This window comes from Diadema setosum, chromosome 1 (assembly GCF_964275005.1).
Source record: "Diadema setosum chromosome 1, eeDiaSeto1, whole genome shotgun sequence".
In the NCBI taxonomy this organism is placed as follows: domain Eukaryota; kingdom Metazoa; phylum Echinodermata; class Echinoidea; order Diadematoida; family Diadematidae; genus Diadema; species Diadema setosum.
In genome coordinates this window covers 29844404-29871669 of record NC_092685.1, presented here as the reverse complement: position 1 = coordinate 29871669, position 27266 = coordinate 29844404, and the positions used below count along the sequence as shown (strand labels likewise).

General features: G+C 40.3%; 1 protein-coding gene across 1 annotated transcript in view; it reads left to right on the top strand.

Moving 5' to 3' along the window:
* LOC140230603 (sodium/calcium exchanger 1-like) overlaps nt 1–22925 on the top strand; it is a 168572-nt gene extending 145647 nt beyond the window's left edge. The window contains exons 6-8 of the mRNA XM_072310779.1: nt 14270–14368; nt 19040–19306; nt 21545–22925. Coding sequence (XP_072166880.1) covers nt 14270–14368; nt 19040–19306; nt 21545–21924 — 746 coding nt within the window. The 3' untranslated portion in view covers nt 21925–22925. The remainder of the gene's footprint in view (nt 1–14269; nt 14369–19039; nt 19307–21544) is intronic.
* The last annotated feature ends 4341 nt before the right edge of the window (nt 22926–27266 follow it).

Below are 27266 nucleotides of genomic sequence, written 5' to 3'. Positions count from 1 at the left end.
TAATGCTCTATTAACACAGTGCATGGAGACATTTTCGCGTGTTGTTAAATTCGCGATCCAACTGTGATTCGCGAAAATTAAACCCTCGCGAAAATAACAGCTTATACAGTAATCCTCAATGGGTTAACTCAGAGACACTATTGCTACCTGATTGCAACATATGCACAAAGAGATGTGAGGGATACATGTTTTTCTTTGTGACTTCTTTAATATCAAAGAAGAAACTTTCTGAAGTGAAAATTTGTAGATCGGTTAACCGAAGACTTGTTAGGCCATTACTTCATTACCACAACATTGTTTCTAGTATGATCACCTGATACCTGAAAATGTGTGAAACTTTGAGAAATCAGGAAAGTTTCATTTTCAGATCTACTTATGAGGAATAGGTCAATGATTCTCTCAGTTTGATGTCACTCCCATTCATAAACCTTTTCTGTACCAGGGACTGTTGATATTGTGCAGAATGCTATGGGGTTTCTGTGCCAATTAGCATCCAGAGCACTCAAAGGGTTAACCAACAAAGCCATCTTGAAAGTGGGGTGGAATTACACTCTAATTCTGCGCTACAATCAAGGGACAAAGAATATCTATGGATGCCAAGGTTCTTGCAGACCGATGCATGTGAACTGCCTTGCATGTTCGCCAATCCTGGCCGACATCAAAACGTGGCCATTAAAGTCACTGTCACAGCTGAATAATGTACCCTAAATTGCAGCCATTTACGGGGTTGACAGCGTGCTGTAGTCTTTGGGCACAAGCTCTAGTGGGCATTAATGCTGCACTTGTAATTTTGGTAATTTCTCATGCACCACACTCATGTCAGGGTAATGTAAGTAATGAGAAGCATCATGCCGGGCATTCACCTTCCTCAGGTGTGAACTGTCATCCCCAAAAATGAAGCCCATCAAACCCTTAAGTGCGCAAAGCATAACAGGTTTGCCAAATTCATTTCTCTGTTGTGCAGGACAGAAGGGCAAAGCCAGTTTTATATCTCACAGAACTCTTTCTGCAATACATTTGAAAATGTGTTTTGGCCGCATTTTAAAGTGAAAGACTTTAATGAGCGGTATTTCTGTGCTTGAAGATTAAAAAAAAATTAAATGGAGCAAAGCATAAGTGTACAAAGATGTAAAGAAAAAAAAACTGTAATTTCACAAGATCAGAAGTTCAAAAGCAGCTGACCATGATTTTGCATACAAAGATGTTCCACTCATTAAAAATATTCATAGTTAAGGAACAGGAGTTGCCATATCTAGTTTCTACAGTTGAAAGAGAAGAAGCAGAAGTGACGTACAGAGTTTGTGTAGTCCGTAGCCCTTTGATTGTTGGGAAAGATAATTGGAACAGTTACAGTGCCGCACCCTCTAGTACATGCGGTGTATGTTTAGCAATCACAGGGGGTAGTGTGTCGGTCATTTGACCTCCCTCATCCGTAGTATGGCAAGAGAGATGCTCCGGAGATAACACCGTCTGTCATTTACGTGATCCACACTGTTGCCAATTATTAGCAAGTGTAGGTGTTATCTTGTCATTGGAGTATTCACCTAAAGGGTATTTAGGTGTTATGTTTAATTATGACCTGGGAAACATGTCGGGGCAAAAATGAAAGAAAAAGAAATATAGGTCACAACCTCCTCTGTGGCTCTGCAAAAAAAAAAAAAAAAATCAAAAAAAAAGTCACACAATTCAAAATGTATCAAAATGATCATCATATTTCCTAAGTCTCCTTGAGACTGTTCATAGAGATGGTATATGGACGTGACATGTTTTTTTAGCGTGATCCAGTTATTTATACCTCATTTGCACCAGCTCCTTGTATTCTGGTATGCCAGTGAGCAATGGGGAAGAGGGTTAGTAACACAAAGGACTATGTATGGGACTACAAGGTTTTCCACCAGATGTTTACCAGTATAAAGCAATGTCATGCTTATGACCTGTATATATGCAGCATCTGCCGTAGAATCCTATTTGCAGATACCTCCAGGATGTACAGAAAGACTTCATTTACAGATAAAATATTTGCACAGCACAGTAAGAAGGAAAAACAGTACAATTGAGCAGTATGCGAAGCTGTATTGTGCAGCACACACAAATGTATACATGAGGTATTGAGAGAATGCAGTTTATCAAATGACGTCTGTCTAGCTGAGTTGTTGATTACAGTTTGCTGGTTGATTTTGGATTATTGGATGTACTGGTGCTGAATTGGCAAAAATTGTTATTTCATGAGTGGCCGACCATTTCAGTGGCCTTGCCGAAACTGACTATTGTGTCAGGATTAGTGTAGTCACTTTGATTCGCAGACATGGCTTTGTTAAAATGCCTCTGAAAGAATATGTTTGTGTGTGTGTGTGTGTATATGTGTGTGTGTGTGTGTGTGAGTGTGCATGGGCATATACCATGTTATCTAAAAAGCCAATGAAGACATGAGCAAAATATGCACCACTTTCAATTTGATCATACCCTTCCTTACTTTGTTGTCCATGGCAACCGATGCCAATGAGAAGAATAATCATGCATTTAGGGCAGTTAATGAGGTGAATTTGTATTCCACATAATTCTGAAAAGCCATAGTCTGTGAAATTTTCCCTGGTATGACTTTTAATGCAGGAAGCATTGCAGAATAAATTTGGGTACACACTTCAAGTTTTGGGCACAAAAGCTGCATTGTGTGCATTTTTGCCTTGTTTGTGCTGGTGATGCTGCAGCAATATGATTATCAAGGCAAATTTAAGGTGAAGCTGTGCATTCTCAAGCTCTTTGGCATTTTCCAAGTAGTATGACAGACAATGACTTCCACTGACCGGAAACATGTTGAATGTTCCAATCTCAAAAGGTTGCAGATGCTAATTTTGGCAGCTACAACCTCCATCAATAGCCCTTCAAGCCATTATGATTGAACATGATACAGATATTGTCTTTTTAGAGATGTAATAAAACACTTGACATCCCTCCAGTAGTTAAATTTCCCCCCAAGAGATTATATCTCCTGGGAGCGTGCAGTGCTCAGAAAAAGATATTGCCTCGAGGGGAAATGCAACTCCCAAGGGGACTGCCTAAATATATTACAATGATAAACAAGGCAATATATATATTATATTTTATGGTCTGCTTAATTACACATAATTCTATTCTAGTCCCATTGGCAGCCAGTCAAATTGAGGAATTGTTTTATCTAATGTGATTTCACTGCTTGCAATGTAATGATTTTCGATCCTCGCTGCATTTGTCACGTTATTGCATTAAGACGAATCACCAACCAGCATTGATGTAGATCATTTAATATTCTGTGATGTTCCCTCCCCTGCCAGTCATAACCCAGATGATAACACACACTTAAGTATGAGCAAAAAATTCATACACATATCCATATTTTCTCACCCACCTCCTGGATCGCACTCCATTGCCCAACCAACCCCCCCCCCCCCCCATTAAAAGATGAAATAAAGCAGCATAGGGAATCAAAAGTGAGACATGTTTCTGTCATATTCAGATGAGTTACAGACTGGTCCGGAAAGGCCTGTATCCGTGGTAATCGACTCCAGTTGCCAGACACACTCCCACATTCCCCCTTGGTTCCCCCCGTCGGTAATAAGCAGCTTAAGGTCAACATGTTTGCAAATTCATTGACTCGATCAATGATTAATCGCCAAAATGGAGCACGCCTCGTCACGTTCAAAAGCGAAATTGTTGGTTGTGCAAAATGCCAGCGGAATATGGAAGCTCTGTTGCTTCCCCGACAAGAGGCGGCTGCAGGAGCAGTCTTTGATGGCTGGGATTCGTTTTCGTTTCTTTTTCGGTTGTTGTTGTTGTTGTTGTTTTATGTGTGTGTGTGTGGTGTAGGACAGGCTCTGTGGATAGATATTGTAGAATTGCAATGTAAGAATGGCTGATTAGAGTGGAAGCCGTACATACACATTTACTCCATAGACCTACACGTAGGTTATATGGTTATGTCATTTGTGTCCATATGGGATGATGCGAAGCAGAACTCTTGCAGTTGCATTTCTCCAATGGGATTATGATAGTGTATGGGATTTGTATGGAATTGCATTGTTAGCAGAGTTTTGTGTATCACCACAGCCATGGTATATATGCAATTGTTAAAGGACCAGCCCTGTTGGGCTGTGTTTATTTTGTATTCTTCAGTGGAAAGGACAAAGGGGAATGTATATTGTGAGAAGACCAAATTATGATTTGAATGAATCATCAGAACATAGCATTTAAATCATGTATATGTGCATATCAATCCATAAAAAAGTCACAAATATACCTGAAATAAGACATACATTTAAGGATGTCTCACATGAATTTTTTTTTTCTCTTTATGAGGTATGTCAAATCTGAAAGTGATGTGAATGTCTGCATAGGGTTCATTGTACTTGCAGTCATCATGTGATATGTATGCCTTCCATTTCAATGTGATAGACTTGGAGTCTTCTTTCCAACATTGGGACATACAAGAAAAGGGGGTTAGCATAGGAGTCATTAGGGAGCCGGGAATGTTGTGCCTGTTTTTTTTTTTTTTCCTTCTTCTTTTTATTGACTTCCCTGCTTACAGAGTCTGTTATCAAAATTGATCAATGATGTCTCTACTGGGAAGCAGGCTAAAAGCAGGTGGGCAGGTGGCTTTGATGGAGGGGTGAATGAAGGAGGGGGGGGGGGACAGGAGGTATGACCAGACATGCTGGGTTTTTTTTTAAATCCTCAATATATTGTGTGTGTGTGTGTGTGTGTGTGTGTTTGCGTGTGTGTGTGTGTGTGTGTGTGTGTGTAGCAGTATGGTTTCTGTGACTCTCATTTCCAGGAAATCGATGCAGCTGGCCCAACAGAAAGAAGAAACAATCATGTAGATTGATGTTAAAGGTGTTCGATACATGAATGTGGTGCAGTGCATCTAGGCCTCCCCACCGGGCATAAACCTACCCACCGACCATGCCTCCAAAGCCCATGCCCTTTGCTTGATACACCAGTGCCTACATAGACTTGGCCACCTGTGCAAATGCATTGCATACTGGGTCACTTTATGCACTGAGATGTACATGTATGTCGTATTATTGGGAGCCAGCCGATATTTGCAAATCCCCCTTTGCTGAATGTGCAGGATAGCTGCAAACGGTCACCCCACAATGGTTATTATTAAGTGTGCAGAGGTACAGCGTTGGATCCTGCGAGTCCAGCACCACTCTTCCATACACATGATGTTAAAGTGATAAACAGTGTGGGTAGGACACCCAAAGACTGAATGATAACCCGTCCACCTCCTCCTCCTCCTCCTCCTCCTCCTCCTTCTGTCTCTTCCCTGAGACTTCCACATCTACCAAAGATAATGATAAGCTTCGCCCCCCTTGACTCTTCACACCAGCTGTTTGCCAGGCAACTTCTGTTGACTCTGCACGTTTACTGACTGTTACTGCTGTGGCTGTCAAAAGAGCTGCTACAGTAGCTGTTGACAATGTCATTCTTTGTCAGTTAGGTGAATGGGGCAGGGGGGAGGAGAGGGGCATTAGAGGGGAACTGGGAGGGGTTAGAGGAGCAGGAAGGGGAGGGGAATGAGAGGAGAGAAGAGGGGAGGGGGGGGGGGAGATGGGGAGGGCTTAAAGAAAGGGGAAGGGAAGGGAAGGGAAATCAGTCGTGGGTGTAGAATGGTATGACTGGCTCTTGCGTGGCATCTTCATCAGTCATGTTTAAGGAATGAAATGTTTGTATTGGTACTTGGCAGATCAGTGTAGATTTGTCAAACACAGTTCTACAGTTATACGACTGGTTGTGCTCAAATTCACTTCATAAGCCAAAGTGGCATGAAGATGCCAAAGTGTTGAGAGGGAATAAAATGAGATTCAAATATCGCTTCCCTGTCTCAACACTTCTGTAGTTTTGGCAACAAGCAGGATTTTTACCAAGACTCAACAATTATTGATAAAATGCAGAGTGACTGCACAAGAGAGTGAATTCCTGAAATATATTACATGAGTTGAAGTACTTTATGCCTCCACAAAGCTACTAAGTAGTTTGTGTGTAGGAATTGAACACAGTTTCTTTACTTCATAAGATTAATATGTTTTTTAATGATTTTTTTTTCTTATGAGACAAGTGAATCAGTGTGTCAAATGTATGGAATTTTGTTATTTTTACTTTGAAAGCATTTTTTTAAAAAATGTGAATCAGTGTATATTGATACAGTGTGTGTTGATCTGTAAAAGTTGGCAATCCTCCTTGCATGCCTTTGTAGGGGCCTTCTGCCCAACTTATGCACCTGTGAATCATGTGAGGCAAGCACTAGCTAGGGAAGGCCAATAAGATAGCAGAGATAAACTATAAGTAGTGCTCCTAATGACATCTGCAACAAGTACATGCGTTCAATGTAGTGGAGGGGCACCCACTTCCATTGCACTAGCATAAGAAATGCAATCCAAGTATTGAAGCTCACATTTATATCCCCTTTCACCTATGGACATAACACAAACTAAACACATTGATGTTTGAAGCATTACTGGTAATAATGCAAATGCTAGGGAAGGCCAATAAGATAGCAGAGATAAACTATAAGTAGTGCTCCTAATGACATCTGCAACAAGTACATGCGTTCAATGTAGTGGAGGGGCACCCACTTCCATTGCACTAGCATAAGAAATGCAATCCAAGTATTGAAGCTCACATTTATATCCCCTTTCACCTATGGACATAACACAAACTAAACACATTGATGTTTGAAGCATTACTGGTAATAATGCATACAAAATGTTTGTTAATACAGTTGTACACAAGACAATTTCAAGTAGAGATTATAAGTTTAAAGTCAGTATAAAAGTACACAATGTGATAGATACAGTCTGAAGGTAAATGATACTCAATATGACATAATAATGCAGGAGATGAAAAAAAAAAGAATGAAGTGTCTCTGCAATTACAAGATCTTATGTCTCTTAGTGGGAGGAACCTATTTAAAAGGTAATAAGCTTTTGATAGGTCCCTCGGGGCATATGCATCAAGACAAAGAGATATTACTTCTCTAAATAAAGACATTTTCTGGGAAAGTAATACGGGAAATAAATCCAATCAATGTTAAGATGTTGAATGATTTAAGGCCATAGGGAAAGCAGACTCTCAGACACTCATGACGTTTATGAATTTTTATATTTAGCACAGCTGAAGTGGAAATCTGACGAGAATATGTCTAGTGAGAGATAAAAGTGAATACCAATTTGACAATGACTGAAGAATACTCATTTTCATGATGTCGTCGGTTGAGAAAGATAAGGGCATTAAGGTGCCACTAACGCTATAGGGCTAGCAGCGCTTAACGTTGTAGTGTTTCATTACTTTTGAAATCACATTAGCCTCTGAATGGAAGACTGTGTGAGGTCTATGTATGACTGCATCAAGCTTGAATATGATACAGCATGCATATGTTATATACAGTTATTACAATTGTGCTAAATATCTCTTGATATCAACCAACATTGTACCTAAATTACCTAGTAATACATTCTTGGATGGAGAGATAGATATATCTTTACAGAAGAGAAAAAGAGATGAGAGAAACATACAAATATGGTCTGATCTACAGGGGATTCTTTAGATTTTGAATACAAACCAGAGAATGGAAGAATGCATTGATATGAATATATTGATAGATTTGCACAGTTTGCTTTGACAGGTTAATGTAAATATATGGGATGGGGGCGGGGGGGGGGGGGGGGGGAGGGGTGATGATTGGGTCCTCCTGCAGGTATGCCCAGAGCTCAGTGAGATGGTAAATACATACATACATACATACATACATACATACATACTGCCAAGTTCAGCCAGTGTACACTATGTCCCCCCCCCCAAAAAAAAAAAAAAAATACGACCAGATTTCCGCATTGATAACTTTCAGTATGATTACACTGTCTGAATGCTATTTCAGGTCTAAACATAAAACATATTACCTATATTTTGCAGGAAACCCCATTCAGTTTGGTGAAGTTTTCACAGAGAAATGTGGATCATTGCCAAGCATGTCATGGGTCTGTTTCTTCCAAGTTTAGCGCTTGGATGCCTTGGAAGTGCATATTAATGTGTGAACACACTACAGAACTTGGAGGGAAGGGATTCCTGACATGCTCTACAAAGATCCTCATTTCTCTTTGACCGCTGAAGCAAATTGGATGGGGTTTTCTGTAAAATGTGGGTGCATGGTAAGTCATAGTTTCATACCCTGAAATTGCAGTTGGATTGATTCACTATTTTTAAAGTTATCATTGTGGAGGGTCCCGTTGTAATTTTCTTTTTTTTTTTTTTTTTGGGGGGGGGGGGACATGCAGTACAATTAATGATACTGATACAAGTGCAAGCAGTGACTCACGTGTCGTGTCATAACAAACACCTGTTTGAATTTTCCAAGCTGGCATACTAATTTGGAGGAAGTGATGTTGCAGTGCGAGGCTGGACGGACCAGCCTTCTCCTAGTGCAATCCATCAAATGTGAACTGCAGTCATGAATATTTCCTTTCACTGCTGCAAGTCTCTGTATAGCCGATTTGTTTGGCTGCAGCATTGGGGCTAGTGAAAGGTTAGTGGGAATTGTCCATCCAGAAAAAAAGGCATGATTACAAGTTTTGTACATATGACTCATCTTTGACGGGGGGGGGGGGGGGGGGGGGGGGAGGGGGAGCAAGATGCTGATCTTGTCACAGGCAAACCTTGTAATATTTTGATATGACTCTCTGAATGCGAAGATGAAGAACTGCCCTACAATTTAGCACACTTTTTTTTCCACATATGTTCATTTTTACACTTAGCTCATGCACTTTTTGTACTTATTATTGAACAAACTATATCACTATAGAGAATTGTGTTGGTTTAATAGCAAAAGGCTCTTAAAAGGCAAACACGTACACTGATAGAAATGCAAATAAATTGATTTGTGAAGTGAAAGAGGTATTCAGGAATATTGACATACATATTCATACACATTAAATATGTTCAATTGATAAATAAGAAAGAAGGATAGATGACAGAAATAATAAAAAGATGGTCATAAGTATACATAGTAACACAACGTTCTGTGTTCTTAACCCGTCGAGGACGGACTGATTTTGCTACGACACGCATTTCCCATAGACACTTGCCCGAGTATACTCGTGACTCGTCATCGACGGGTTAAGCATGCTTGCTTGAGCCTGGGAGGGTGTAGCTGTACATCGAGTATGTATTATAATGAGTAAATCTCAGCTTATCCTTTCTCACAGCTGAGGTTCGCTTGTTATGCGATGCACTTTGTGAAAAATGCATGACAGATGACTTATTGCGTCGGCATTTGAAAGAGAAAAAAGCCCCCCCCCAAAAAAAACAAAGAACAAAAAAAAAACTGCCATCTCCCTCTACGGGGGAGCGTATAGAGCAGAGACAGCATACAGATTCTTTTGATGTCTCACTGTGGATGGAAATTAAGTGGAATTTTTCATCACATTGCACTGAAGGCATGGATGATGTCAACCCACACTCCTCTATCACCCTCCCTCCCTTTCAAATACTCTGGATTTGTTTGGGTTTTTTTTTGTGTGTGTTTGTGTGTGTGTGTGTGTGTGTGCGTGTGTTTGTATGTCTGTGCCTGTATGCGTATTTTGCGTGTTTCGCCAGGGGTCTGTACATCAGAACAGGGTGAATGGATGAGCAGTGTTCAAACGGAAAACAGGATATTATCCAACGGATGTGGAATTCTTGGTGGCGAACCACAAATGCGCGGAGCATACTGTGAATATCTAATGAGTGGTTGCCTCAAAGGGGTGTGCATGATATGTACTTCTTCCCCGTACCCCTTCCAATTTTTTTTTTTGCTCCCCCTCCACACACACACACACACACACATACACTTGTAAAGATGCTTCAACCAGGGACATGATAGTTTGCTCGAGGTAACCAGGCATGTATCCAGTCATTTGTGTGTAAAAAAAAAAAAAAAAAATCTTTTTCACAATAAATTGACTCATTAAAATTTGAACCATAAAAATAATTCTTAAATTAAGTTTGATAAGGGAAAAAATAAGACTTCATGTAGTGTATAGGTGCAAACACAGTGATCAAGGATACATGCAAATATTATCAAATTTCCCCATTTGAATAGAAAGAAATCTATTCACCTAAATACAGGTCCTAAATATGCAGAATGGGCAGGTCCATTGTATACTCCTAAAGGTACCTCTAGGACCTTAATAGGCACTTTTTCATATCTTTTTGATAGATATCAGGCACTCATATATGCCCCTTGTGCAATGTATACCGGGTTGCCTAGAGTGAAACACTACAATATCCCTGATTGAAGCTGTTAACCTGTTGAGGACGGACTAATTTTGCTACAACACGCATTTCCCATAGACACTTGACAGAGTATACTCGGGACTCGTCCTCAATGGGTTAATGAGAGCACACATGCACACACGCACCCCTATACAGCAGCAATCATGGATGCCAAAGGTAGCTTTTTTGGATCACTTTCAGCAGAATAACGTAAAGCATGTTTATACCAATACAGCTCCCCGTCTTTTTGCAAGCCAGTCCTGATACTACTAAGTATTTTTGTATGGAAGGTGACTAGCGGAAATGAAATAATACATCTGAATTCTTACCTCATGATCAGCATGGCATCCAATTGAAAATAAGAAAGAAAAAATTGTCTCAATCTGTATGTATATTGTCTGTATCTCTCTATATGCTTTTTTTTTTTTTTTGGTTGTTCCATGCCACAAAAAGTTTGCAAAGACTCATCAGCAGTAAAGTCTTATCTCTACCAAAGCATGGCAAAGCATGGCCCTTTTTCTATGGTGTCAGCTGGGGTTGTAAACGCTGGGGCCTGGGGTTTGCCCGAGGAAGTGGGCACAAAATGCCTGTAGGTAGAATGTTTACATGTGTGGGAGTGTTTGTGTTGGGTCCGACTACCAATTGTGTGGCAGCAGAGTGACGAGAGGGTAGGGCTGGGGGCTGGGGGTGGGGATGGGGGCAGGGAGGGCTAGGGGGTTAGTGTACTGTAAAGTGCGGGGGAGGGGGGGGGGTTGCAGTGCGTGTTCAGAATAACATATGAATAAAGTGTTCAAAACATATTAAAGAGGTCAGGGGACAATACTGTCCCAGTCTTCCTGAAGTAAATAGCGCCCTCACCAAACATGAGATGAAGCCGTCATTATTCCTCTTCTCAATAAAACATGTTGTATTTAGTGATTCAAATCAGAAAGACAATTCAATTTAGAATGAAAAAGAATTGAGACGTCCCAGTAGAACATACAGTCCACCGTGCTTGGACTCATCCATCAAGGCAATAGAAGTGAATTTCTTTTCCAAATGTAGAAAGACAAGCTGTTTAGTTTGGTCTCTTGTTATACCAAGCCTGTGGGGGGGGGGGGGGGCATGCTAAATGGGGAATGGCACAATCATATGATTTATATTACTTTTTTCAGAGGTGTTCATTGAGGTTGTTTTGTGTTGTGTTCTGACATTCAAATGTGTCTTCACTAGGTTTAAAGGCATTGGCGTGGTGTCACCAAAACTGTTGATTATTTTGTTGCTTGTAAGTCACTTCTCAAAGTAATAAACTCATCTGATATCTACAAATGAAAGTGTAATTTAGAAGGAAATTGATTAGAAAGTTCTGCCTTTTTGATGATATAGTGATATAGTCCACATAGCTTTTTTGGGGTGCATTTAGATGCACAAAGTGCTTTCCAGGTTGAATCAGTTTCTGTATAGAATCATCTCGGTGAAGGTAAATTTTTATAAAAGAAAAATGAATGTCCTTTGTCACTCTTTTCTTTAGTGTTCCTAGTGCTCAGTTACTTTGAAAAACACAAACACTTGTGTGAATAACTAAAATTTTCTGCTATGTTTTGCTTCCCAAGTTTGAGTTGATTAATGTTTGTGCATTTCTAATCAAAACTGAGAAACACCATTATAGAGACATTGGTATTGTTTTGTTTTGCCAAAAGCTATCTCATCAATGAAATTACATGGAAAGAAGACTTTGTTTGTGTGGGAGGGGGGAGGGGGATCAGAATAAGTTGACAATAGAAGATGCCCTTAACTCTCTGTACACCACAATGCAAACTCCCTGTATGCCACATCATTCCGAAACCACAGGGCACGGGCACTTTGGAAAACATTTTGTTTTTCCAAAGTCATCTAACTTTTCTTGAAGCATTTGTGCTGGAAATCCAGTACAGCAAAGTTCTTGAGAAAATTTGCAAGCTTCCCTGCGATGTAAATTTCATGACAAAGCTAATGGCTATGCTGCTTCCCATGCACTGTGGCATACTGCAATTCATTGATTGGTTGTGCCCAGTAAGTTGTGCGCTTGAGCAAAATATGTGAAGTTGGCAAGCCATCAACAAAGATGGGTGTGGGAACATGGCACAGAAAGAGTTAAGAACTCAGAAAAAAAAAAAAGCACCATATTTTCCATATGTTTGTGAAGCAGCATATGTTTTGTAAAAGCAAAATATTATAACAAGTGGTGTTTGTGAATACTTTTTAGGCAATGTAAAGTTTTTGCTTGTTTGTTTTTGTTTGTTTGTTTGTTTGTTTTTTTGAGGGGGTGGGGGATGGGTTTCCAGTTGAAGCCTTTTGTTTTTGCTTAGATATTGAGGCAGGGGAGTACAGGCAGTAAATGTCAAGACAGTGTGTGTGTGTGTGTGTGTGTGTGCTTGTGTGCTCCTATAGCTTCTAAGAGGTATCTGGAGTATTGATAAGAAAGTGGAGTGTTTGTTGGTCCCATGACCAAGCTATCTCCTGCTTGTTCATCATCTTAACCAAATAAGGTGTGTCCCATAGTGTAATGCTGGGGCTTCAGCATGCTGACTCCTGCAGTTGTTCTGTTGAGAGTGGGCAGTGGGGCCTTAATACTTCTTCCACTCAATCATTCTCTCTCTTTCAGCATCCCAGCCCTTCCGTATCCCCCTCCCCATCTCCATCTTTCTCTCTTTGCCAGTCATTAACTCTTGTGTCTAAATGTGTATTTTATGTGTCTTTCTCTCCCTCTCATATCTATCTCCCCTCTTTCTCTATTTTCTATCTATCTATCTATCTATCTATCTATCTATCTATCCATTTGTCTATCTATCTATCTATATATCCATCTATCAATCTGTCTATCTATCTCTGACTCCCACATCTCTTCCTATCTTTGCCTGTCATTAACTCCTGTTTCTGTGTGTGTGTCTCTCTGTCTCTATATCTATCTTCCTTCTCTCTCTCTCTCTATCTATCTCTTACTCCAGTATTTCTTTCTCTCTCTCCTTCTCTCCATATATTTCTATCTTCCCTTCTTTTTCTATCTGTTTATCTATCTCTGACTCCTGTATCTCTTTCTCTCTCCTTCTTTCTATACATTTCAATCTGTTATCGCTGACTCTTTCTCTTTCTCTCTCCTCCTCCCCCCCCCCCATTTCTTTATCTATCCATCTATCTCTTCTCTCTCTCCATCCATACCATCTCTTGAGTACATACTGATTATCATTACAGCTGTGCCCGATACAAGCCTTCATGTAGGAGGATGAAGCTGACGGGAATACGAAATCTGTGCCATGTTCAGATGGAAGTTGATATCTTTCTTTCACAAGGATTGTGTGTATGTGTGTGCTTGACCTGTGGCTTTTGAGCAGCCTGAACCCTTCCAGGGGGGTGTTTTATAAAGCTGTTCTTAAAGTTACAAACAACTTAAGAACGACTAGGGATCAGTTCTTGTGCTGAATTATTGAAATTTTGATAAGCATAGCACATCAGAACTGATCACCAGTCGTTCTTAAGTCGTTCATAACTTTAAGAACAGCTTTATGAAACATCCCCCAGGACTCATTGACACATGATGCCACAAAGTCGTGTGTGGTTTTGATGGTTTTGACATAATGTACAGGGATGCTCCACTCCCAAGTTCAAGTTGACTGTATGAATCAAGTAAAATCAAAGAAACTACAGACTGATCCCACCTGGCAGTAAATCCACCATTTCTGTGGTGTCCCATGCAAGTACGCATATGTGAATGCATGATATATATCGAGACTAGCTCACACCCACTGCAACATGTATCATTGATCCAGAGTACGCATGCGTGAATGGGACATCGCAATAATGGCAGATTTTGCTGCCTGATCAGATTGGCCTATATACAAAATGTACATGTATTTGCAATATTTTTTTATGTGTAGAGCGTCAGGTGTATTTTTTTCATGGATGGCGCCCTCTATTGAACACTTCATTGTTGCAAATTAACGACTCCTGTCTCTCACTCTATCTGCAGAACACAGTGGACAAGTTGATCAAGAAGACCAATGTCTCATCAGTGTGGGTACTTCATCTTGGAGGGAACAGTTTGCTGAAGCACTCACTGTTAGTGCAGGTACGTATGTACGGAGAAACTCGAATGTGGGAGTTTCTTCTTCCAGCATCTGAGGTGGAAGGAAACATAGAGACTAAGGGTGCGTTTGAGCGCTCTAAAGCGAACCAAAGCATACTGAACTGTACTGTGCTAGATTTGGAGCGTTCAAGCACTCTGTGGAGAAAGCGTACCTCACGAGTTATTTTTAGAGGAGGTCACACATTTTGTAGCAAGAGGGTCATTCACCTGGCATGCTGAAACTACTTACAGATGTCCCGAACAAAGAGAATGAACTCTGTGCATTATAACATGTGCATATTAAGCACATTCTTCACATGCAAAGTTTTTGGTACGCTTTGGGTACCCTTCTTTTGGAGCACTTCGGAAGTGGTCCACTTTTGGCTCGGTTCAGTTTAGTATGGTACACTGGCATGGGTTCGGTACGGTTCAGTTTGCTTCAGGAGGCTCTCGAACGCACCCAAGTGTGAAGGACAGCATTCACACTGCATAGAGTACAGTAATCTGCATGTGTGCCACAAGAAAAGGGAGAGTGGGTTTGGGAAGGGGGCTGGGGTGGAGGAGGAGTGTTGTCAAGAGAAAAGGAAAAGACATGCTGTCAAAGACAAAGTGCACATGAAGAGATCTATTTCTCTTCAACAAATGATGTCACACATCTTTTTATTTTTTCTCTTTTTTTTAAAGGGACTGTGTACAGTACTGGTTGAGGTGGAATTCATGTTTTGAACATTCCTAGGTGAGATAATGAAAAGCCTCTTATGAAATATGAAAGAGCATGTAATTTTAAGAAGGATTCAACGTTCATTTGATGAAAATTGGTTTTCAAATGGCTGAGATATCCAAAAAAGTGCTAATGATAAAAGGCGACATGCCACAACTTTATCAGGATCTCTTTGTTTCACCTTGTTTTTGGATATCTCAGCCATTTCAAAACCGATTTTCATCGAATAAACTTTTGATACCCCTTAGAACCGCATGCTCTTTGACATCTCATAGAGTGGTTTCTGAATATCTCGCAAAACGTTAAAAGCTAAATCCTCACCTCGACCAGAACTGTACACACCCTTTAACCCAGTGAAGACTGCCTGATTTTGCTGCAACACACATTTCCCATAGACTCTTGCTTGAGTATAATTGGGACTACACGCGTAGTCTTCAAAGTGTTAAAATGGGGGGGGGGGGGAAATACCTGATTTTGAGAAGATATGGACTGTACGTCACAGAACACATTTCTGTAATGTGCAACTGGACAGAAATGTAATCGAGGGGGCATAAGGGTAAGGTTCATTGTCACCTGACATTTTGACGAACCAATGAAGACTGTCCTCACATCTCTGTTTATCTTGCTGTCCAGTCAAGAATGGTGTCTAATGAAGGCTTGCTTAATACCAGGTCATGCTGCTCTACCTTGACCTTCAACTGTTCTGGTCATCAAGCAGCTTTTACTTCTCTCTCTCTCAAAAAATGAAATGAAAAATAAAATACAAAAATAATTAATTAAAATAAATGAATGAATAAATAAATAAATAAATAAATAAATAAATAAATAGATAGATAAACAGACAAACAAATAAATAAATAGACAAATAAATAAATAAATAAATAAGTGAATAGATGAATAAATAAATGAATAAAGAGAAAATGAGACAGTCAAATGGCAGAGTAAACATACCTCAATCCAGCACGTGTGGCAACTTTTCAAAGTGCAGTGGGTGTGACAATGTTTCATTTCACATCTTTGTGTTGGTAAAGGGTTTTCATAATGTACATAAGAAGTAAGGACGATCCTGACCCTGAAATGTGTTGACACTTCTGGCGGACCCCAAATATGACTGACCTCTGACCTCCTGAGCTCTGGGGTGTGTTTCATACAGAATTCAAGTCAATCTTAAAAGCTAAGAACAACTTATGGAATTATGGTATGCCACTGGTTGTCCTGTTTAGTTTTTTTAATGTTTTTCTGAATCCACTACAAATCATTACAAAAATTTACAAATTTCTTTGTAATTCATTTTATTTTGTGTACCAATGGCTGCGTGAAACAGTGTCCAAAATTGTCATTTCCATTAGGAAGTTAGAATGCCCTTGAAGACACATACAGCATACCATGATTCTGAGCTGATCTTAAATTTTAAGACGGACTTAAAAGATTCTTTATGAAACACCGCCAGAGGTTGAAGTGAAATGGCATTGCCAATACTGAGCTCGCTTTCTTTGGCACCGACAGTCACGCCTCATTTAAAACGACTCCAAAAGTTGCACACGAGGATAGAGCCTCGCTAGTACAGTGTAGCAATGCAAATGATGCTGAACGGTCAGATCTAGATTCACACATTAATGATTAACTCGTCATAACTCGATGTGAAATATCAGATCTATGCAATTGCAACCACTTATCACCTGCTGGAAACTCCGTGATATGGGCAAATATGGAGTGTTGAGGATTTTTTTGGAACATAGGTTCCTCTTAGATAACAAATCAATGTGTACTTGACAGTGATGGAGTTAAGCAGTCAGTACCATGTATTGCCAGTATTTCTTGTAATTTTTGTAATTTCCTATCGTCATTATAATATATATATATATTTTTTTTTTGGGGGGGGGGGGGAAGGAGGATGCCCTACTCATGCCAAGCTGAGGAATGTTACATGAGTTTTCACAAACAGGTCATGGAAGAAAAAGGAGAAGTTAACCAGAAAAAGTAGGAAGTAGAAGAATATGACTGCAAGTGTACGTATACCAGTGCAGTACAACATCTATATGTATACATGCAATTACTCAAAATTCAGTGTCATGTGCTCTGGTGAGGGTATTGTTCAACACTTGGTTTCTAGATATGGGCAGACAAATTATGTATTGGAGTCCTCTCTAGCATCTATTTCTACACAAATGTCAGAGGGCTTTGGCCCCTATTAAATTACATCCAATCTTGGCTGGAAGATCGTATCTGAACCACATGTTATTGTCTCTTCGTGTTTTCCCCATATCCTGCCCTTACAACTAGCATAGTATCGAAATCGGCCCTCCCTCCTTCTTTTTTTTTTTCCAGGTCAGTTGTAGGGAGAGCAGATTGAAATTGGCAATTTGGAAATTTATGAACGTCTGAGCGTACCAGTGCGATGGGGTCGTTCGATTTGCATGTAGATGCGGCCTGTCGAGATGTAGAAATTGGGGTTGATGTTACCGTGGTAGCTGCTCTCCTGCTATTAAAGAAACATGTTAACCCATGGAATGTGCATCGAAAATATTTGGGGACCGAGATTATTGAGAAGACTATGGCATGCGTGTCTGTAAAGACACCTGATGATTTTGATATCTTGCCCTTTCATTATCTCTTCTTCCTCTTTCTCTTTCTGTGTTTTATGTCTGAGCTGTCTATCAGCTAGTGATTCCTATTCTTATTTCCCTTGCAGAATTTAGGAGTATACTTTAGGAAAATACAACTGAACAAAACAAAGATGAAAATGATGATTGGGTGGTCCTTATGGTTAGAAGAAGGCATGTACTGGTACAGGCACTGTTTCTTTTCATTGTTATCTGTGATATTTGGCCAAGAGATTTATATTGTTGTTGTTGTTATGGCTGTTGTTTTTGACAATATGCAGAACACTTTCATCAGTTGGGGAGATCCTACAATAGGAGATTCAAGCTTCTACCAACCTGTACACTAAAGGTTGGTAGAAGCCTGAATCCCCACTTGTTTTTGGCGTGTAGATGAACGGAGAATTATTTTCACAAAGAGCTTGTGTAAACACAAAGAGAGGTTTCTGTTGTACTCAATTCTCCATGAGGTAGATCACCGCTTCATTCTGTATTTGCCATAGATTAATTCGTCGGTTGAGAATGAGAAGAGCATTAAGAGTTGTCTTGAACACTATGGGTTTAGTGGCAACTTATCACCCTTATCATTCTCACATGACAAATTAGAAAAGGAGGAAACGGCATGGAAAATTTGAGCCTCTCGCCTACTGCTCACTAGGCTGTGGTGCTACCTTCTTCGCTGAAGCCAGTTGGTGGTAGTGGCATGATAAACTGGAAACAAATAACCAATGCCTCCACCATTTTTCTTCTTCCTCTTTGGTCTCATTTATGATTCACGAATGCCCAGAGAGACATGTTCAGTGAGCAGAACATGACTGGTTTAAATCCCAGGCTTGTTTCTCAATAGATCTTTTATCAAATTCAGATCAAACGTGATCTCACTGGCATGAGCTACGGCAAGAACCTCTTTTCATGATTTATTTTTTGTTTGCAATCTCTGCTTTTCTCTGTGGCATGATCAATTCAAGGAGAAGGGTTCAATATTATGCCATGTGCTTTCAAAGTCCAGATTGAAATTTTAGTCTCTAAAGATTTGCAGCTATTCAAATGCAACAAAGGAAACTACAGCACAGAAAAAAACTAGTCTGCAATTGATCTATGCATCTTTCTGTGTTTCCTTTAGTCCATTCCAGTTATTGTTTGTGCATCAAAGCCTGTTAAACAGCAAGGGCAACATAAATCATGTCCAGAACAATAATGGTGTCTGTGTGTAATTAGGTGCCCTCTTCGAGTATAGCCATTTCAGTCTGTCACTTTGATCCAGTGCGTGGTAGTGTTTGAACTTTTTTAAAACTTTGTCTGAATCTTCGCCCTCACTCTCATGATGTACCTGTTGTTGCCCCCGGAAACCAGGTGACGACGATGCAGATGGGGAGGAGAAGCTGCCTTCCTGTGCTGACTATGTGATGCACTTCTTGACCATCTTCTGGAAGATCCTGTTCGCGTTCGTCCCGCCGACCGACATCGGCGGTGGCTGGGCGTGCTTCGTCGTTTCCATCCTCATCATCGGCGGCCTGACCGCCATCATCGGCGACCTCGCCTCGCACTTCGGCTGCACCATCGGCCTGCTGGACAGCGTGACGGCCATCTCGTTCGTTGCCCTGGGAACGAGCGTGCCAGGTTAGCTCCCCGATCCACTGAGCCATCCGGCAGTGTGCCCTCTATGGGACATTAGTAGACGGATTGACTCACTGTTTTTCATTTCGTTCTCTGCATTGTTCAAATGCTTATATAATTACACATGCTTGATTGCCAACCGTATCGTCAAATCATATCCCAAGCCTTGCACAAATGCAAAAAAAAAAAAAAAATGAAGGCCGCCAAATGTAGAGTCTCATAGCATCTAGCCTTTAAACAAGGCGACTCGCTCTGCGTGCCCCCGTATCATAGCGCGTTTACCCCACAAACCTGTTGGCCGGGTGGAGCGAGCCGCCTTTATCCACTCGTTCAGGGATGTGTACTTTTGTCGTTGTTGTTGCTTTATATTCTTTGACAAATTTGCGTACAAATTTGACGCAGAAAATACACACGGCACCAAGGCAAGCCGCGCGCGCTTGCTAACAAATTTGTACGCAAATTTGTCAAAGAATATAAATTTGTTAGCAAGCGCGCGCGGCTTGCCTTGGTGCCGTGTGTATTTTCTGCGTACACATCCCTGAACGAGTGGATAAAGGCGGCTCGCTCCACCCGGCCAACAGGTTTGTGGGGTAAACGTGCTATACGGGGGCACGCAGAGCGAGTCGCCTTGTTTAAAGGCTACATAGCATCAAGAAGGTAGAGGGAAGAGGAAACAATACATAAGGGGGAACAGATTAAACCTTATTCCCTAATATACCTGCCTCAGGTCATAGAAAGGATACAAAAATGGGGGACTTCCAATCAAACTTGTAGTTGTTTGTCAATCTAGAGAGTGCAATTCCAAGTTGCGTGGCATTTTGTTTTATTATAGCGTAAAAGTGTACTCTTTGGAAAGGAGGGAAGAACAGAACAGGCAGTTTGGTAAGCTTATGGAGGGTTTGTGACAGGAAACATTGACATTCAAAGGTACAATCATGTATATGTAGCAAGCTGGAATGGTGCTGATATTCACAATTCCCTTGTTCCCCCCCCCCTTTTGCAAAAGGTCCAGCATAAGTCAACAGCCTTGTATTCTCATGCATTGATGGGGCATTCTTGAACAACATTCACACACACACAAATGATTAAAAAGTGGGCTGTGTGGTGAAAATGCACCTTCATTAGCTTGTAGTAGTTTAGTATGGCTGTTTATGTACAGTGGGACATACATTTTGTGATATCACTCCCTTCTGCAGTGAGGCTAGCACAGCCTCATTCACACATTGCTCAATAAACTTGCTTTGTTGTTTGGTGAGGACCAGGATCCCCCTTCTTTCTGTACCATCTGGGGGGATCTGAGGATCTAGACCTGTATTTTGTCACAAAGGCAAGCAAAAAGTTTTCACTAAATCTGGAACCTGCAATCCGGAATCTGAAATCTGGAAGTCAGAGTTTATTTTGAAATATGGAGTCTTTCAAGGCACATATCAGAGTTGTAAAGCCATTGATTCCTGTAGGAGAAGCCTTTGCCAAGTCTCTTTTATTCATGATCAACCTCGCCACCACAGTCGGTACATATCACTCTCTTCCTAATACATTCCAGCTATCAGAGCAATATGCATTAATATTTCGGAAATTAACAGAGAAAAAAAAACATTATAAAGGAGATATCAATGGTCATTATGCTAGCTTTGGCTGAAGGAAGTGTGCAATCAGTGATGCTGCACTGATACCCCCCTATGATTTATCCAAAAATACAGACTTTGAAAGTTGTCGTCATGGTTTCATCTGAGCCACGAAATTTTATCATTTACTGTAAAACGAGGAATGTTCGTGTGCATTTTGATTTAGAAAATTTTGCGAGCATCAAGATTCGTGAAAATAAAATGCATGCAAAAAATTCTTGACTGCACCACATGCATTGAACGGCAGTGGCAATTCTTTCATACCACGAAAAAGGCCGTCGGGTCCAATTTGAAAAAATTTCATGCCATGAATATATCATGTTCTACAGTAATGTCCACAGAAGTGACTCCTCTTTCTAACAATTTAACAAGCTCACAACATATCGTCCATTTGATGTATTGCCCTTTTCTCACCCTGGCCATTATTTTATGTAAAGATATATCGTCTGTTGAGAATGAGAAGGGCGTTAAGTTGTCTCGAACACTATGGGTTTGGAGGCAACTTAACGCCCTAATCATTCTCAACTGACGATATATATATATATATATATATATATATGTATATCATAACTTTGCTCAGCTTTGCTTTTGTTTTGCTTGTCTTTTCTCTGCATAGATACCTTTGCCAGCAAGACAGCAGCCGTTGGAGACAAATACGCGGATGCAAGTGTAGGCAACGTGACGGGGAGCAATGCAGTAAATGTGTTTTTGGGTATTGGTGTGGCATGGACCATTGCTGCCATATACCATGCCGCAAACAATCAAACCTTCAGAGTGGAACCTGGCTCGCTGGGGTTCTCCGTGACAATATTCTCAGTGTTTGCGGTCATAGCCATAACGATCCTGCTGCTCCGGCGGCGGATGCCCGGCATAGGAGGCGAGCTCGGGGGACCCCGCACCCCAAAGATCGTGTCGTCGGCAATCTTTGTGACTCTGTGGCTGCTGTACTTAATCCTGTCCAGTCTGGAAGCGTATGGGTTCATCAAGGGCTTCTGAGCTCCTGCCAGCCTCCGATTCCTTCTCCATCGCTCTACAGAAAAAGACATGCTCGCACAGACTGGATGTGCTTTGACTGGCACAATAATACACAGTATGCCAGCCGGTGGGGAAAGCGCTGGGTGTAGCCTGTCTCTCTGCCAGCTTTCTTTGGACAGGATGATGCGGTCACTATGACAACAGCCCCAGCATCCTTAACCATTACTTGCAGATGAAGAAGACTGGTTTGGAACATGGAGAATGTGATCCCACAAAAAATAAAAAAAAGACTCCATGTGTGGTCTGATGGGCCTGTGTTTTGGTGCAAGGCAGGAGGAGCAACCGAAAAATGGAATCAAGATCTATGCATATTGGGAAACCTGAAGCGGGAGTGTTGGGCAGGAGTGGTCAGTGTAAGATGAAAGTCTCACCGGGAGAGACATGGTGTCATGGTAACCAAGTTTTGCTTTGGGAACCAGGACGCTCGATGTGTGAGACAACATTAGTTCTGACTGGGAAAGGGAAAGGACAGGTGGATGTTATCTTTATCTCAAGGGCAGGCATACACTGGTTCACCCCGCCTCAGAAATCAATACCTATCGGAAGTCTAAGACATTTATAGAATGCCTGTAGAAGAAGTATATTAGGATTAGATCAGATAGACAGCTAGGTCATACTGGAACAGGTGGCAGACCTGAATAATTAGAATATCGATTGCTCATAGAACCACAAGTATCCCAGTAACCAGTTTTGACTGCACTAGATACGAGTTTATTACAGACCAGTTTGCTACGGAACAGAGAGTTACCAGGTGCCATATGGTATACAAGTTTTTGATAATGTAAGCGTTCTTTCTGTCACAGAGAAAGGCAAAATTGGTAATTCCGTTGAATTCCACTGTTGCCCCTTTCAAAATTTTACATCTCTCCAGAAATGGAGCGTAGTTGCTCATCCCCATTCTCTGATTTCGTAGTGTAGTGCGATTTTTGCTGAAAGTAATGGCAAAAATAACATTTTGTACCAAGTGGAACAATTTTTACCTGTGTTTTGCTAATACAGCTGGGAATGCATGAACAAGTACGCATGAAAGCTAATGCACCAACAGTAGAAGGAATATGGGGACAAAGTAAAAATCCACAAGGCATGTGTTCATAGGGAATAATGCAGACATTTCTGTGTTCAGCCATTGTGTACCATGGAAATAACAGAGACACAAGTTGCTAGATTCATGTGTATTTTCACTTTTCTCTGCACCGTGTACTTTTTAACTTTACATCATTTAATAAATAAATACTGCCAACAGGGTCACCTTACTTTTCAAAAGCCTGCGCTCCATTCAATTAACTCTTTAGGGAAAGGTATCATATGTGGCTTTAGAAGTATTCTTACAGAAAAGGCAACCCCTACTGTTGTTCATGTCTACACCACCATAATCATACGTTCTTTGGCGCAGAAACCATCTCAGTAAAGATTGTTGCGGTCGTCCACGATTTGCAACAGATGTTGCCATGGCAATTCAGAAAGGAACTACACACTGTGTTTCGGGGCATCAATCAAGGAATGTCGTGATAAACAGTCCCTTCCCCATTTTGACCCAGAAAAAATTCTGGATCTAGACCATGATCTGGATCACTGCCACAATTTATTCATCTGATTCCTTTTGTCACTATCAAATGATTTTGAACATTTCATCCCAATTTGTCCATAAATTTGTGAGTTAATATGCAAAAAAAAAACAAAACAAACAAACAGACAAATAAACCAGCTTAAATTATCATGCAAACAGACGAACAAACAAACCAGTACCGGCAAAAACGTAACCTCCTTAGCAGAGGTAACAAAAATGCAAACCTGAAAAACAAACAAACAAACACCAAGAATGGACAGGATGGTCCGCAGCATTACTACAAGCAATTTGTTGACCCTCATCATATTGTCCTTACAGAGTGACATAGTAAACCCACAGTGTTTGGATCAACATGTGTTTCAATTTAGATTTACATTTAATATATTAACCCTTTTCCTGCCAAATGTATGACAATCACTTTTGGGGAGTTATGGTGGACAAATAAGTGACTTCAGGTATCAAAGTTGGATGTTTTATTTTCTGTAACTATGGACTGTTCTTAATAGTCCAACAGAAAAAAAAAAAATTATATCAGTACCAAATTTTCAGTGCTTGGTTTGCAATATAAGTATTAATGCCAGTGTAAATGCAGTTTCATCAATTATTTATTGACATAATATATTGTTATTTATCATATTGGAATATTTTAAGTATTCAGCCTTTGTAGGTGGGTCTAACATTTTTCTTTGAAGTGCAATTTTTTTTTCTTTTCTTTTTTAGTGAGTATGCCAACATAATCTTTAGATTTCCAGCAGTTGAATGTACAAACATGGTAGTGCTTTCTGTACCAGGCAACTGCCATATTCAGGGTTTTCGTGATGTGTGCTGCTCAAAGCGTACCGTGATTTAAAGAGAAGTGTGGAATTGCTATCGACTGGCCTCACTTGAAAATATGTGAGGAGTGTTTTGTCTTTTCTATATACATCCAAAGAGTTTGCAAGGAAGGAGAAAGCATGTCAAGTTATTGCACTGTCCAAACTGGCTCTTGCCCTTTAACACCACAATATACTTTGGTTGGATGTTGACATACAATGTATTTGCATTTTTTTTTTCAAAAAAAAATGTGATTATCTGGTCTAATAATGGCAGTTGGATGAAAGATATTTCTAGTGATTTATACTCTTATAACGTACCACATGAAAAATAGTGATATACTATGTAACTTATACATTGTCAATACTTCTGTTATTTTTTTCTTTTCCATATTGGACTGTAATTATTACCAGACTATTCTGTTCATGTCGTGTGCACTGGAAGATTGTCCAATTCTTGTGTGAATTTCCCTCATAATTGACATTTCTTTCGTTATATTTTTTGTGGGGAAACAATGAGCGGATCGTACATGATTGATTTGTATTTTTTTTTTTGTGCGTGTGTGTGTGTGTGTGTGTGCATATGTGTACGTGCATTGTGTAAATAGCTGTATTCCCATGCATCAAATGTACATACAATCCCAGGCACTAGGGATGACGTGAAAGTTTAGGCAAGTCGGAGTGTTACTTTCTGTTTGATAAAAATATTCAAAAATTTCAGTGAAAATTTGCAGGATGAGAGCGATGAAAGGAAAATCATAAGGCAAAGATGAACGATACACACGTGCCAACTGCGTCAAGCAGTTGCTTGTGTAGAGTTTAGAAGCCTTGATAAAAAATTTAAAAAATAGGATGTATTTTCTTTCTTTTCATTGTACAGAAAACACACTTATTGGATGCATTCCATGAATATGGGGAAAAAGCGCTGAGAAATTATCACCCACCACAATCACCAATGACCCCTAATGATTTGTAATTTGACCATTTCACCGAGTTTCATATTATCAACAATCTCTGACATAAAGCCGAGTTTATGCCTAAGTACATCAGCTCCTCTGTTTACCAAAGGGAAAAAAGCAAGCATTTCTGTCTGAGCTTTAAGCAACACAATGTTGAATCATGATAAGCATGCAATGAATCTAGATATTTTGCTTACGCACTTCAGGCATCTTCCAGTGAGAAACAACAGCAGCTTTTGACAAGGGTTATCATTCTGGTCTTTAGAAAAACGAAAATTGCACAGCATCCAGTGATCACAGTCCAATCTAGTTATAAAGCTGCATCAAGAGCATGGCCAGACCAAGAGTATGTACTGGAATTTTTTTCCTTTTTTTCTTTTTGGTGATGGAATTGACAAGATAAACCTACGAGAAGTCACATTCTGACACGCACAGAAAACATTTCGAAGAGATGTGAGGGGGTCTCACGAAAACAACCTGAACACTGTGGAAATTAATATCAACTATGTTGCGGACTCTGGATTTGTTTTCAGGAACACATCCAGAATGTTGTAGTTGCAATTTAAGGGTAAAATGTTTTGGTACTGTATCTATTTGAATTGCAGTGATATGATATGTTCACTACTCATACTTACTTTATGTGTTTCATGTTGTATCCAATGACAAGTATGCCAGAGGCATGTTTCATCTGACCTGTTTTTTTTTTTTCTTTGTTTGTTTGTTGAAACATGTTCAGGTTATCCTTGTTTAATTTTTCCATATGTAAGATCATTTTTGGAAAATCACGTGGGAAGCAACGTGTGCTTTTCTCTCTTCCGACAGCATGTACTAAATGTAAATTGGTGAGAGCACAAAGTGTTCTTGTTTTTTTAGTGGACATGAGAAGGGCTGGTGTACAAATTACTACCTCTGTTCAGCCATCTCAACCGAGGGATATTATGGTATTCTTATTTATTCATCTTTTTTTTTTCCAGGTTGTTCTTTTTTATGCATTCGCCAACAGCTTTTTTTTTCTTTTTCGGCTCAGCCAGTAGCAAGTTTGGACACTCGGTGCAGTTGTGGAAGTACATGTACTAGCTGCTTCTAGGTCCAACATTGTTGTACTCCAGTGAAGCAGTTACAGCCACCACTATGGCAGAAGTGCAGATTGATAGATTAATTCGTTCATTCATTAATCACTTCATGAATGTTTGGTAGCTCTGCATTATTAGTACCTTCAGATGTTATCTTTCGCATGCAGCATGGCGTCCTCTCCATTCGCAGCTCCGTTGCGTTTCAAACTGTAACATCATTATCGCTAGTACATGCTTGGGGAATCTGCGTCAAAAGTAGCCATGCAGTAGAACAAAATGGGGTCTTTGGTAGATGAAGTTTCCCAAATGATAATGCTCACGATAAGTCCGTGAAATGCACCTCACAATTACGCTGCAGTATGTCTCCATGAACAAAGTAAGAGAGAAAGGAGGCAAACAATAACAAGTTATCTCTCACTGAACACATCAGCCAAACCATTAAGACCGTTGACAGCAGTAGTAACAGATGTGCCCTATGCCTTATAGGGTGGTACTTTGGCTTTTTCTAATTTTTCTCCCCCCCCCCCCCCCCCCCACATTCGTGGCTGGTATGCAGAACGGGTGTGCCATTTCTGGTTGCTTATCCCGGTATTTGCGAGTGTATGATGCCGCGAAACAAGATCCTTTTGGGTTATTTTCTGGCTTGTAAGTTGCAGCAACATGCTCTTGTAAAATTATGGGGAACTGGGTGGGGTGGCAACCCGGGTCAGATAATTATTGTCTAACTTTACAAGGGGTATATATATTGACACTCGCCTGTTGTGACTTGTTTTCACATCTTGATGTTCTCATCATTTCGATAAAGCTGATCTAAGCACGATAAATGATGGATGTGTGAAAGTATGCAAGGGCTTTGGTCAATAGTACACATAATGTACAGTTTCATTACTTT